The sequence below is a fragment of the Mycteria americana genome, chromosome 2 (assembly GCF_035582795.1).
Source record: "Mycteria americana isolate JAX WOST 10 ecotype Jacksonville Zoo and Gardens chromosome 2, USCA_MyAme_1.0, whole genome shotgun sequence".
In the NCBI taxonomy this organism is placed as follows: Eukaryota; Metazoa; Chordata; class Aves; order Ciconiiformes; family Ciconiidae; genus Mycteria; species Mycteria americana.
Genome location: NC_134366.1, coordinates 157,458,557 through 157,470,834, shown reverse-complemented (window position 1 = coordinate 157,470,834; position 12,278 = coordinate 157,458,557). Strand labels below are relative to the sequence as shown.

At 32.8% G+C, this 12,278-nt stretch overlaps 1 protein-coding gene across 1 annotated transcript in view; it reads left to right on the top strand.

Moving 5' to 3' along the window:
* Window positions 1-12,278, top strand: part of CSMD3 (CUB and Sushi multiple domains 3) — a 774,333-nt gene that overhangs the window by 621,619 nt on the left and 140,436 nt on the right. The window contains exons 33-37 of the mRNA XM_075495159.1: window positions 3,075-3,188; window positions 3,854-3,949; window positions 4,826-5,029; window positions 7,824-7,948; window positions 11,924-12,020. Of these exons, the coding sequence (XP_075351274.1) occupies window positions 3,075-3,188; window positions 3,854-3,949; window positions 4,826-5,029; window positions 7,824-7,948; window positions 11,924-12,020 (636 nt within the window). The remainder of the gene's footprint in view (window positions 1-3,074; window positions 3,189-3,853; window positions 3,950-4,825; window positions 5,030-7,823; window positions 7,949-11,923; window positions 12,021-12,278) is intronic.

Sequence of the window (12,278 nt, the reverse complement as noted above, 5' to 3'; positions counted from 1 at the left end):
CAGAAAAAAAAAATCATACAAATGGAAACATATAAAAACCATAGAAATGTATTTTGCTTATTTTTGAGGAAATACATAAATTAGTGTAGTAACTATGAAAATTCCAAGAGAAAAGCTTCTTTGGATACCCTAGCATTGTTAATCTTGTAAAATAAAAGACACCTAAATATCTGAGCAAAATGTTAAGCCACAAAATACAGAGAAAAAGATATTTTATTTTTAAATGGCATTGCTACAAATCAGTGAAGGCCAAGATGAACATAAATTCAGGAATAATTTGCAGTTGGACAGATGACTTTCAGTCTTTCATGATAGTTGACAGAGGATAGCAAATGATTGACAGTGAGTCATTCTTTGGAGAATACTTACTCAGCCATAACTTAAAAAAAATACATCACCCCCCAAATTTTTCAGTTAAAGTGATTTGATCTTTATTTGGACTGGGTTATTATTTTTAATGAGTTTCCCAAGGGCAGATTATACTGCATACCCATAGTTACATTTATAAATTTTTGCTAATTTTGAAGCAGATATTTTTGGTATTATCTTCAAATTATGTTTGGTTTGGTTTGTTTTTAAGAAAATTGTTTTCAAATACTAGAAAACAAATGGAATAAACACATGCCAAATGGGGTAGACAACAATGGCCCCAATAAAACACAGGAATAATGAACTGTTCTTTTTCTAATAATCGGGATTTCCATTCTTGTGACATAATCTCAGATGGTCAAGTATCAGTCACTGATGTATTACAATATTTCACAGCTGATTTAATAAAAAATAACTATCCTGGCACAGAAAGAGGAAGGAAGAGGACCTATATTCTGTCTCCACTACTGGCTGCACCATACTCATGCCTGACTTGAAGAAGCAGCTTGATTCACTTAAACTTAAATTGATCATAAAACTGTGGACTCAAAAACCCTTACTTGAGCTTGCCGCTGTTTCATATTAACCACTTGCTACCAGTAGGTCCTATTTGCCAGTGCTTTGTGATGTCCTAGCCATACTAATCACCTTAAATCTCTTAATAATGTATTTGATTTCAAGCCAATGATAACTTTTGGTTACCTTGCCAGATTTTACACAACTGATAGTGAAAAAACAGTTATTACAAATGATATGTGGAACTTTCTCTATCCAAAATGACCATTTTTAAGTCACATATTTGTTCACTTTCTTCAGTGTTATAATCTTAGACAGGAAGGTACTTAAGACAAAGCTGGAGGCAACAACAGTCTTGAAATACTTATGAAATGTAGAAACAGACCTTTGAATTTGGTGTACTATATGGTATAACTGCCGTGTAAATATTTTATAATAACCCATTGAAACACAAATATAGCTTATCAATTCTATTTTTACAGTTTTCCCAGGATACAGCTCTTGATAACAGTTATATATGCTTGTTAAGTTATGCCTCTGCACTTGCCTGAATTTTCCATACATAGTATGCAACTTAATTCAAAATGAGAAATAGCAGTGGAAGTCACAAGGAACTTTCCTTGGCTCAATGGCAAAATGAAATTCACTGAGTATGAAAATAAGATTTGATAAAAGTACAAATGTGATAGAAACAATTAGCTGGAATAAGTTTTTAGTTATCTTTAGCAACACCAAAGAAAAGACTTGGATGCAGATAAATATTTTTTAAAAAATCAGCAGAGCTAGCAAAAACATCAATGTTTAATTTCTGGCGATTGGAGGAAAAATGATGGAGATAACTTAGCATCTCACTTATGGTTTCTCCTAAAAATGGACAAAAATCTTCAGAAGTGTCTCACAGACACTTTTAAAATTACTTTTGTTTGACCATTTCATAAATCTAACATCCAGTCTTTCCCTTCAAAAAGAGATTTTCTTTTAAAAAATTGACTTCTTTTCTTCTTGAAAAGAGGGTATGATAGGATCCTGAGTTGGCGAGGTGGAACTGCCTTTTTTTTAAATCAGTCAAAAAAAAAAAAAAAAAAAGTCAACAATTTGAAGACTTCACATTTTTAATATACTGTTTTTAAAGCTCTGAGGGCGTATAAACTGGAAGAATTGTAGGTGCCTAGCTTCATCCTTTAAAACAAAATATACCAGGTAAAGATATTATAGCAACACATTGGAATATTTATCCCAAAATGTCTAACCTGGATAATGAACCAGAACTGGTTCTGTTTCTCTTTATAGGTGTTCCAGTACCTACAAATATCTAACTACTTCCACCTTTTTACCTTTATACTCCTTAAGCTATTTTCCCCTCCATTGCTAGTAATGGTGATAAAATTAGGATGTAAATGTTTTGTAGGTACTAGGGCCAGAATTAATCCAAACAATTCTTTTTTCTTTTCACTGTTTACTTATATTGAAAGTGCAAACACCTGTGATGTGAATGTGCTGCACAGACCTTTGAACTTGAGTGAAAAAATAACATTCTTTAATTGGATTGTTCTATTAGCATGACTTAAAAAAATAATATTTTGTGATGCAGTATATGTATTCTGAAAGTGTTTGCTGCTTTGAATCAGTTGCTCATTTATTTCACAAAGGTAAAGATGCAGTGAATGTTAATGTTCTTAAGAAAAATGAAACATTCAAAGATAAATAAAACTTACAGAGGCTTATCAACAAAATTAATTAATAAAACACAATATATATCAATATGCCTAGAATTATAAAGGAGGATATTGAACTGAGAATTTAGATGTGTGTTGGGTGGGGGAGAGCAGAGAATTTGAAAGTATATTCAACAGCAGAATAACGGCTTTGTTCCCTCATTACTAGAATCTATTAACAAGTATATGTATAACTTGTGTACCTTCATTGCCTCTTTTATATACATAGAATTACATTTTTATCCATTTACTGGTGTAATGGTATGAAAATAAATTAAACACCAGGACAGCTAATTAAGTGATCAGAAAAAACAATCAATAAATAACATTTTTATTTAAATATTTTTAAAACAATATATTAATGTATATTTTGCTCTCTTCTTTTTTTTTTTGTTTTGTTTTTCCTTTCTCATTCTATCCCCCTTTTTTTTGGCCATTGGTGCCTCTTGCTTTTTCTCCTTCCTGTTTGGTCAGTGGTTTTTGGCCAGTTTGTATTTTTCCAGACATCACTCCATGATGTAGTTGAAGTATATGATGGCCCAACTCTGCAGTCATCTTTGTTATCCTCTCTCTCAGGATCTCATTCAGGTATCCTTTAATAGAACTATAATTAAACTGTTAATTATTTTTTATGAACGTAGAAAGATAGTGTAGTGAGAAAAAAAAGAAAAAGGTGATTGTCATGTTTTCTTAGATACAGTTCACGCAGATACATGAAATCAGGATTTTGAACTAAAAGCCTAGTCACTAAAACTCTTCACATTAATGAATAAAAGGAAGTAAAATTGAATGTATTTTCTTTAGATTTTTTTCTTCTGATATTTATCTATTATAGTGAGCGTTTTGGGCTTCTTACTCTGTGCCTTTATGACTTTTATCTAGTGAGAAATTGAAATGGGTATTATATATTTAAAAGAGAAAGCAGCGTATATTTGTAGCAAAGTAAAATTGTACAGATTATGTGCACGTTGACTCAATTAAAAGAGGTATGGGGTTTGAGGTTCTTTTTGGTAAAGGAAAAAAAAAACAAAAAATATTCCTAACAAGTGAGAGGAGTTTTAGTCCCCCTTTTCTAGAACAACATAATACTGTCAAGATAAAATACTGAAATCACATATATCTTGCAAAGTTTACTGAAGCAGAGGAGGGTTTGGGGAGGGTTATTTCTAGCTGCAAAGATGTTGACATGTATTTTGAATGCTGCTTTAGTAAAAAGTGGTTATGATAGCTTTGTATTTGCTTTGTTTGAGTAGGTGAATCTCTTCCATTGAGCTCAGGTAACCAGATTACGGTTAGATTTACTTCAGTTGGACCAATAACAGCTAAAGGATTTCATTTTGTTTATCAAGGTGAGAAAACCTGGAAAAATGTGTACATTTATTCTTTCATCACAAATTGTAAATCATCAGAGAGGAACAGACCGAGAATGTAGAGGAAAGTAATAGTCTGTTAACAATATAACAAGTTTCACTATTTCTGCATGTTTTGAAAAATCTTTAGGACCATTCTTTTATCTCTATTTTAAAGCTTAAATCAAATATTTAAGAAGCATAAGAGAGGTTCCAAATTTAAGAAGACAGTTATACAAAGCAGCTGTTTCTGTTTGCTAATCTGGCTGACTAATGTTAGATCCATCTGGCTGCTCAAACTGGTTTATCTCTCAATTTAAATATGAATAACTGTAAGTGTTATTACCTGTGGGTGAACCAGTGATCTTGCTGTTATTAAGATACTTCTCTTGGTTTACATTATTTGTCTTTTTATGGGTCAAATGCAGAAATGGTTATACATCAATACTTGCAACTGCAATTCATTCTTTCATTAAATTTAAATCCTGATCTAACAGTCAGAATACACATTTAGAAATCCACAGGAATAAATGTAAATATCTATCTGACACAGAAATGTTATTTTGAAACCATGTATTAGCTGAATATTTCATAGTAATATTTCTTTTCAGTGCCATTTTAGAAGGGCTTCAGTGTGAATTTTATGCATTGCTTTTAATCTTGGCAAGGATACCAGTGCTATGCTCTTCTAAATAGTAACTCAGACATCAAGAGTATGCAATACGTATTGTGAAGATTGATTTGCAATTATGAAAATGTTCTGAACTGGCAAATAACTGAATGTTACTTCCAATCATTTTGAGTATTTGGGTTCGAAATCTGTATTCTTCCACCAAATCTAAAATTAAGAATCCACAATTGTTTGTATGTTTGCAGCTGTTCCAAGAACAAGTGCAACACAGTGTAGCTCTGTGCCTGAACCGAGATTTGGAAAAAGGATTGGAAATGAATTTGCAGTTGGGTCATTGGTTCTTTTTGAGTGCAATCCAGGCTATATCCTCCATGGGTCAACAGCAATTAGATGTGATACAGTACCAAATGCATTGGCACAGTGGAATGATTCACTCCCTACATGTGTTGGTGAGTTCTTAAGACTCTTTAATAGAACTAATTACTGCCTAAAGTGTAGACCATTCTCTCTAGCTGAATGTGTTCCTTCTTTGTCATCTATACAGTATTTTATCATTGCTTACTTTTATTCACTGTCTTCTTCATTCAAGGTTCATTCTCCTTTCTATTCTAACCTTGCTGTGTCGTTTCATGAGTTTCATGAACATACTCTGCTGCTATAAATTATACGTTAGCTTCTTTTACAATAACATCAGTGACAGTCCCTGGCTGTCCCTTAATCAAGACTCAGAAATATCAGTCTGTGCCCTGACTGCTTGCCAGACTAAGATGATCTCACCTTGCAGATCTCAAACAAGATATTGCAAACTATTAGAAAGAACTATATTAAAAATTTAGAAATAGTTATGCTAATATTTCATTGCTTGTCAGAAAAAAAGCAGTCATTTTTCAGATCAGAAAATATACTTTGTCTGGTTCTAGTAATAGAAGATTAAATTCTCAAAATTAAATTCTTAAATTAATGTGCATCCATTGACATTTATAAAGCTGATTTGCACCAACTGGAAATATAGTGATTGTGCGGAAAAGCCCCACAGTAAAGAGATAAAATTCTAATGGTACATTTTTCCATAGGTTTATGTCAAGGGCAAATATGGCAGATTTACATTGTAAGTTTTATTAGAGTTTGGCTTGTTTTTTTAGATGGAAAAAAATCAGTTGTTTATAAATGAATTAAAATTGGTTATCATTTGCACAGATGTTTTTGCAATGCCATCAAACTTTTCCACCTGTAACATCTGTTGCAGTAGTGAATGCATTATACATTAATTTTGTGCAAATTGAATACACTGAAAACTATTCATTTTGAGGATGAAGACATCTGAAGAACTCCATTCCCAACCAAAACAGTCAATATATGTATGAGTTAAAGTTACTTTACTTTTCTTGACAGAGAACAGATTTATTATAAAAATGTTCCTAACCTATAGCAAAAACCACATTATGATATTGACTCCAGCATTAAGAAGTACATAAGCGTAAGAAATACCTAAGTCATAAATACATGAGTTTTAGATGAGTGGCGGAAAGGAAAATAGAGAACATTTTTTCATTAGGTTGATTTGAATCTTCAGTGCTAATCAGCTGATGGGGCATGGTAGAGTCTAAGTGGTTTTCACTAAAATAAAAGATTATCTCCAAAATACTAAAATCTTGATAGATATCAAGACTAAGTATCACTGGGGTAATATTAATAAAATGTGATTCACCAGCTATTATACACAAATAATGTTTATTTAGACTGTTTTAGGCATAGGAATAGAACCACAATTTATATATCAATAAGAAGCTGAAGTATATAGCTATATTTCATATATTCTCAGTGATTACAGTTTAATCAGTAGAGTTGTACTATTTACCCCTTTGAAATGTATTCCCTTTGTTTTTCAGATATAACAACTCAACAAAGTGTTGAAATAATTATTTTCACCATTGATCACAGTGTATTATTGATATTTTAATACATGATTTAGTCTGTGGAAGAGAAAGCTATCTGTCTCTGTCTCTCGGCAACTTGAACTGAGAAAGGGTTACAGGCCACCTTATGTGTGAAAATCACTGTGCCAATAAAGGTGATAAAATATATATGAGGTGAAAATTGCATTGAACTAAATCAGTTTAATAATTGAAGTGGTAGACATGGCCATATTAAATTGCCTTAACTATAGTGAATGCTTGAATATTTCCTTACAGATAGTAGACATCAATCATTCTGTCTACTCATCCTTTTATGAGTAATTATTTAAACACTTTAAGTGACACTGACCTTTAGTTTATCCATGTAGTTCCCAACAGATTCTATTAATTATATGCCACAGAAAATGTAGCTACAGTATTCATTATTAAGATAAGTTGCATTCTCCTACTTATTTTATAAATCCTCATATTTGTATCTAATGAAATCCATTCAGAACTTACTAGTGTTGCATAAAAGTGATACCTTAGCTTTTAATGGTTTTGATAAACTGTCTCATCAATCTTTTTCTTCAACTTCTTAAATATCAACAGAATATCTGTATCTAGATTAAGCTGTAATATTCTTTGTCCCTGCATCTAATGATCTAGACAAGATACATTCAAGTTGAACATTCAGAAGAGAAACTTGATGGTACTGAATGCCTCTATCATATTTCATGCATAACACTTTTATTAATCCATGGGCATGGATGTGATGAGTGCAGTATTGCAAGCATTTAGCAATTTCTTTACTAATGTGATAGATCCATAGTCTGTAATGGGATAACTCACACAAGCAAAGAGAACAGTCAAGGAGTTGAGACTGGTGCTATTAATTATTCAGACAACAACAAAGTAGCAATATTAAGAAATAATGTATTTTTTTTACAACACGTTTTTATCTTTTATACTAATACAATACATAACTGTTCAAACTTCATTCTTAACCCCTAAAAATAATGCTTTATTTTTGTAAGATTACTAGGAGACAATGGAATGGATTTCAGTTTGTTAAAGGTCAAATAAATAAGGGGAATATGAGCACGATTCTGTCAGGTAGAAAACTGACATAATTCTAATTTTCCTTTATTCTTTTTTGGTTAATTAAAAGAAGGTTTTTGAGATACAAGATTTCATTTTCTTGAGGTGAATATAAATTTTTCAATGTAGCATAAATTTACAAAAGTTTTCAGCCATGGTATGCTGAACATTGTGTAAGCTCTTATAATAACTTTTCTCACTTTTGAAGCTTCATACGTCTTTTCTTGCCTTGTGCATTTCCTTTCAGTGCCCTGTGGTGGAATTTTAACAAAGCGCAAAGGGACCATTTTGTCTCCTGGTTACCCTGAGCCTTATGACAACAATCTGAATTGCGTGTGGAAGATCACAGTACCAGAGGGAGCTGGGATTCAAGTAAGTATACTTGCTATTTGCTTGTTATCATCATGTTTAAAACTGGTTTTCCTGATGCAAGAGCATGAAAAGATCATTTATTCATACATTTTTCTATCTCACTAATTATTCTCACAATGGAATTTAATGCACATCTTTTTATTCACGCAGTTGTTAAACGTTACGAGATTTACAAAAATCTTAAAAGATACACTTGTACCTTTTTACTTAGAAAAAAATAACCAATAACTTAAAATGTGTTATTTTAATAGGTCAATGACTCCTTGTAAGCCAGAGGAAGTAGAGAAGCTTTCCTATGATTTTTTTTTTCCTCTCTCAAAATGGATAAATATCCACTAACAGAATGAAATCAAGTGGGTTGCTTCCATGGACAAGTTATCTATGTTTTCCTAGAAACTCTATTATTTACTCTATAATTATGGAAGTTCATTGTGATATAAAGGTGCTTCAGTATTTTTCAACATGAGATGGGAATTGGTCCTTTAAAATACTGTCAGAACTCTCATTTACTAAAATTTAGATTAAGAAGTTCATGGAATACATAGCAGAAAAGTATCCATTAAACTAAGTCATGTATATGTCACCCTTTAGAGTACACTAAAGAAACTGACAGAAATCTGGTTATTGGAAAGGCAGTTGAGTTTAATAAATTAGGACTTTTAAGCATCATCTGATCAAATTCCTAGCAAAATGCATATCAAGAAACCATGGTAGCAAGTTTTCTATGTCTACCCTTGGTTCAAAATATAACTACTGTAGAAAATGAATAAATAAAGAGCTCAGTTTCTGTAGGTAAAGATTTAATAATGAAAAACAGGAAAACTATTGCAGACAGTTTATTAAACTTTTTAATAAATTACATCACAGAGCTTTTAAGGTATTCTACTGTGTCAAGAAAAGTTTTCAAAATAGTATGAGTTTATACTTTGCTACTTTATAAGCATTCAGAAAAATCTATTTTTGTTTTAAATAACTAAAAATACTTAAGAAAAATGTAAAAACTTTATGGAAGAACACAGAAATCATCACAAATACAATCTAAGTCCATATATGGTAACATTTATGGGTTCAGTTTTCAAAGACACCAATGTTCATTAACAATAGTATTTAGAAACCTATATCAGTTTTGAAATTGATTTTGAGGAACACTACTTGATTTAAACAGTTGCCTAAGTTAGGATACTTTGTTCTGTGTATTTCTTATACAATCAGTAATGTAAGTTAAACACTAGGAGGATAGTTCAGAGGATTTAAATTAGGCATTAATTGGTGCCCTGACTTCGGCAGTCACTGTTGCTTTTTGGAAGTGTTTATCTCTTATCACAGACTGCATTAGGTGATTAAATTACTAACTTTGATTTCAAGTTAGATGTCTAATCTGCGTGATATTCTTTTGCTCCAGAGTCATAATAAAAAGATGTATTTACTGTTTTCCTTTTCTCTAGTTCTCCCGAGTTTTTTTGCTGAGCTAGCGAATACCATCCTTCCTTTCTGTTACTGGTTACTGAATAAGTTATTCTTTCATACTTGTATAAATGTAGTGACAACAGGGCAGTTTCATGGGCATACTTGTATGATTGTAATTAGATCTGTAGAACAATATTCTCACTGAAGCAGGACACTCATGAAGTGTGATATTCATGCTTGATCCTTTGAATCCTGTCTGATTTTCAGGGCTAGATCTGAGGAAGATAAAGTCCCTGATATACTAAACTGAATACAGCTGATACAGGATCAGTAGGACAGAGTATACATCAGAAATCATCATACCATTTTTACTGTGTTATTTTTCACAACCGAGCTTAGCTTTATAGCTACTAATGACATAAAAAATGGCATCAGAATTGTTTTGGGTTTGTTTTTTTCAGTTCATAGGAAAGAAAAAACGTGAATATACATATATAAAAATGTAATTATTACCGTGAAAATCAGCTTCTTGAGGCAATATTTGAAAACCTGGGTGACTGACTTTGTCCAACCTGAGAATGCATGCAAATGTGGATATTCAAGATACCATGATAGCTATTGCTTTTGTGTTTATGTAAATGCATAAAATATCTGGACATTTTTCCTCACCAATATTTATTCCTTCAAAGTAACAGACACTTTCCCAGCTTTAAAGGAGGATTAAAATAATATATCACCAATGCATATTCCTCTGTGAAGAAATGTGTAGATGAAATTTTAAACTATTTAGGTATAACAGCTATTGATGTGTATGATTATGTTATCGTGTATGAACTTGTTGAAACAGCGTGATCAGATGTAAATACTGAGCTGTCTCATATCAAATCGAAAACCAGACATTTAAACGTAGATTTAGGTAAATATGAAGAGTGTGCACTAAAAGCCTGTCTTCAGGTGCCTAATATAAATACCTTATATCAGGAAATTAATCTACTATGGTTCCTTATAAAGTTAGGGCAGAAAGGCACCTCAAATAGATAATTCAAAACATCTAATATAGACTCTGTCTCTGAATCACTGCCTGAAGGTATGTCTGTCTATTTATTGACTACATGGGGAGGTTAGGACAACTAGGATCAGTTGCACTAAAACAGATGTTTTAAATTAGCTGTTTTATGGCACATATGAAAACTGTAGTCAGAAACAATCTAGCCCTGAAAACACATAAAAAACATTAGATAATTTGAAATTTGTGCTGAAAGTTTCCTAGGTGCCTGCACTTCCAATTCTGTATGTCTTCAGAAATATTCCTGACAGAGAGAACACCCACAAGTTTCACCTAAATCCCTTGTGAACCAAAAAATAAACAGACAAGCCTTAAAGCTTTCTGAAAGACTAGATCCAGTGGGACTCCTGCAAGTATCTAAAACACGCTAACAGTCAGGGCCTCTGCATTGCTTCACTTTTTTTTTTTTTAAAGTCACCATTTGGCTGTAGTATCTCACCAATTCCTACAAAAAAGTACAGTGTTTAAGACCCCCATCCAAGAAATAGGTAGCTAAACTGAACATTCCTTTTACCTAGAAGAAGGTCCAAGTCATATATTTCACCTAGAAAAATAACTTCATTACCTACTTGTACTGGAACCACTGCTTATTTCTTCTGTTGAAGTTGTTCCATTTTGGACAAAATAAAAGGAAGAGTAAGTGAGGCAGAAGAACAGTAAAGAAGCATAATTCTCTAACTTAGAGTCGAAGGCACACCTTTTTGAGAGTGGTTGGGGCTTCATCCGTGCTTCTGTCACTCTTCAAATGCTTTTCATTGAATAGTTATGTCACTAAAACAAAAAAAAGCCAGACCATCTCCCCTCCAAAACAGGACCAGAAACCTGGCATTTCTCTACTTTGTGGGGATTGTTTTCACCATATGAGAATAGATATATCCTCCCTCTTGCGGTCTATCTGCTTTCCGCTTTGCATCTCCTTATGAATGGAAGGATATTGTCACCTCTGGAAGGAATGAAGTGAATGTTCTGCTTTTTGCTTGTAGCATGCTAGTGACTGCTCCTCCTCAGGAGATAAGTCAATGATGAAGGTAACCAAACACAGGAGGTTGCTCTTACCTGGAGGCAGAACTGAACATGGCAAGATAGATGAAGCAGCGTGCGTCACTGTGGGACTGTTTTTAGCCCTGGATAAACTAGAGAGAATCACAAAGAAACTGCAGTAATTGACCATACCATGTTTTGTCTTCCCCTCAACGTCCTGCCAACAAAGGAATCATATTCTATACCCAGATGATTTTCACGGTTGTGTGACTTGTCAGAGGTAATATGTGGTTGTCACTAAGGGTCACAGGATTTAGAAGTCTGAATTGGCAATTAAATACAAAAAACATTGCCATGCAATTTTATTCACTTAATGATGATTTTCCATTCTCTTTGACAATGAGAGCAAGACACAACTTTTAATGATTAAAAGCAATAGAGGCTACAATTTACAGTTGCATTTGTGCTTGAATACAGAGGGGAAGAAGTTTATGTTCTTTACCTCACATTTTTCTTCATAGGTGCAAGTGGTGAGTTTTGCCACAGAACACAACTGGGATTCCTTAGACTTTTATGATGGTGCTGACAACAATGCTCCAAGGCTTGGAAGTTATTCAGGTGACTGACAAGATTTTACAAGTGTTTCACAGATTCAACTCTTTATTGTAAACACACAGCTCTTTCTAGTTCTTGTGTGTGTGTGTGTGTATGCGTGTGTGTTTCTCCTATCATCAACAGGTAGTATTCTTTCTGTTTTAATCAGTCATATCTTAGCGGACTTTCATAAAGCTGAATATTTAAAAAATGTTAGAAATGAAATAATGTTCAGAGACTCCCAAACTAGATCTCTATTAATCTCATTTTTTACCCACTCTT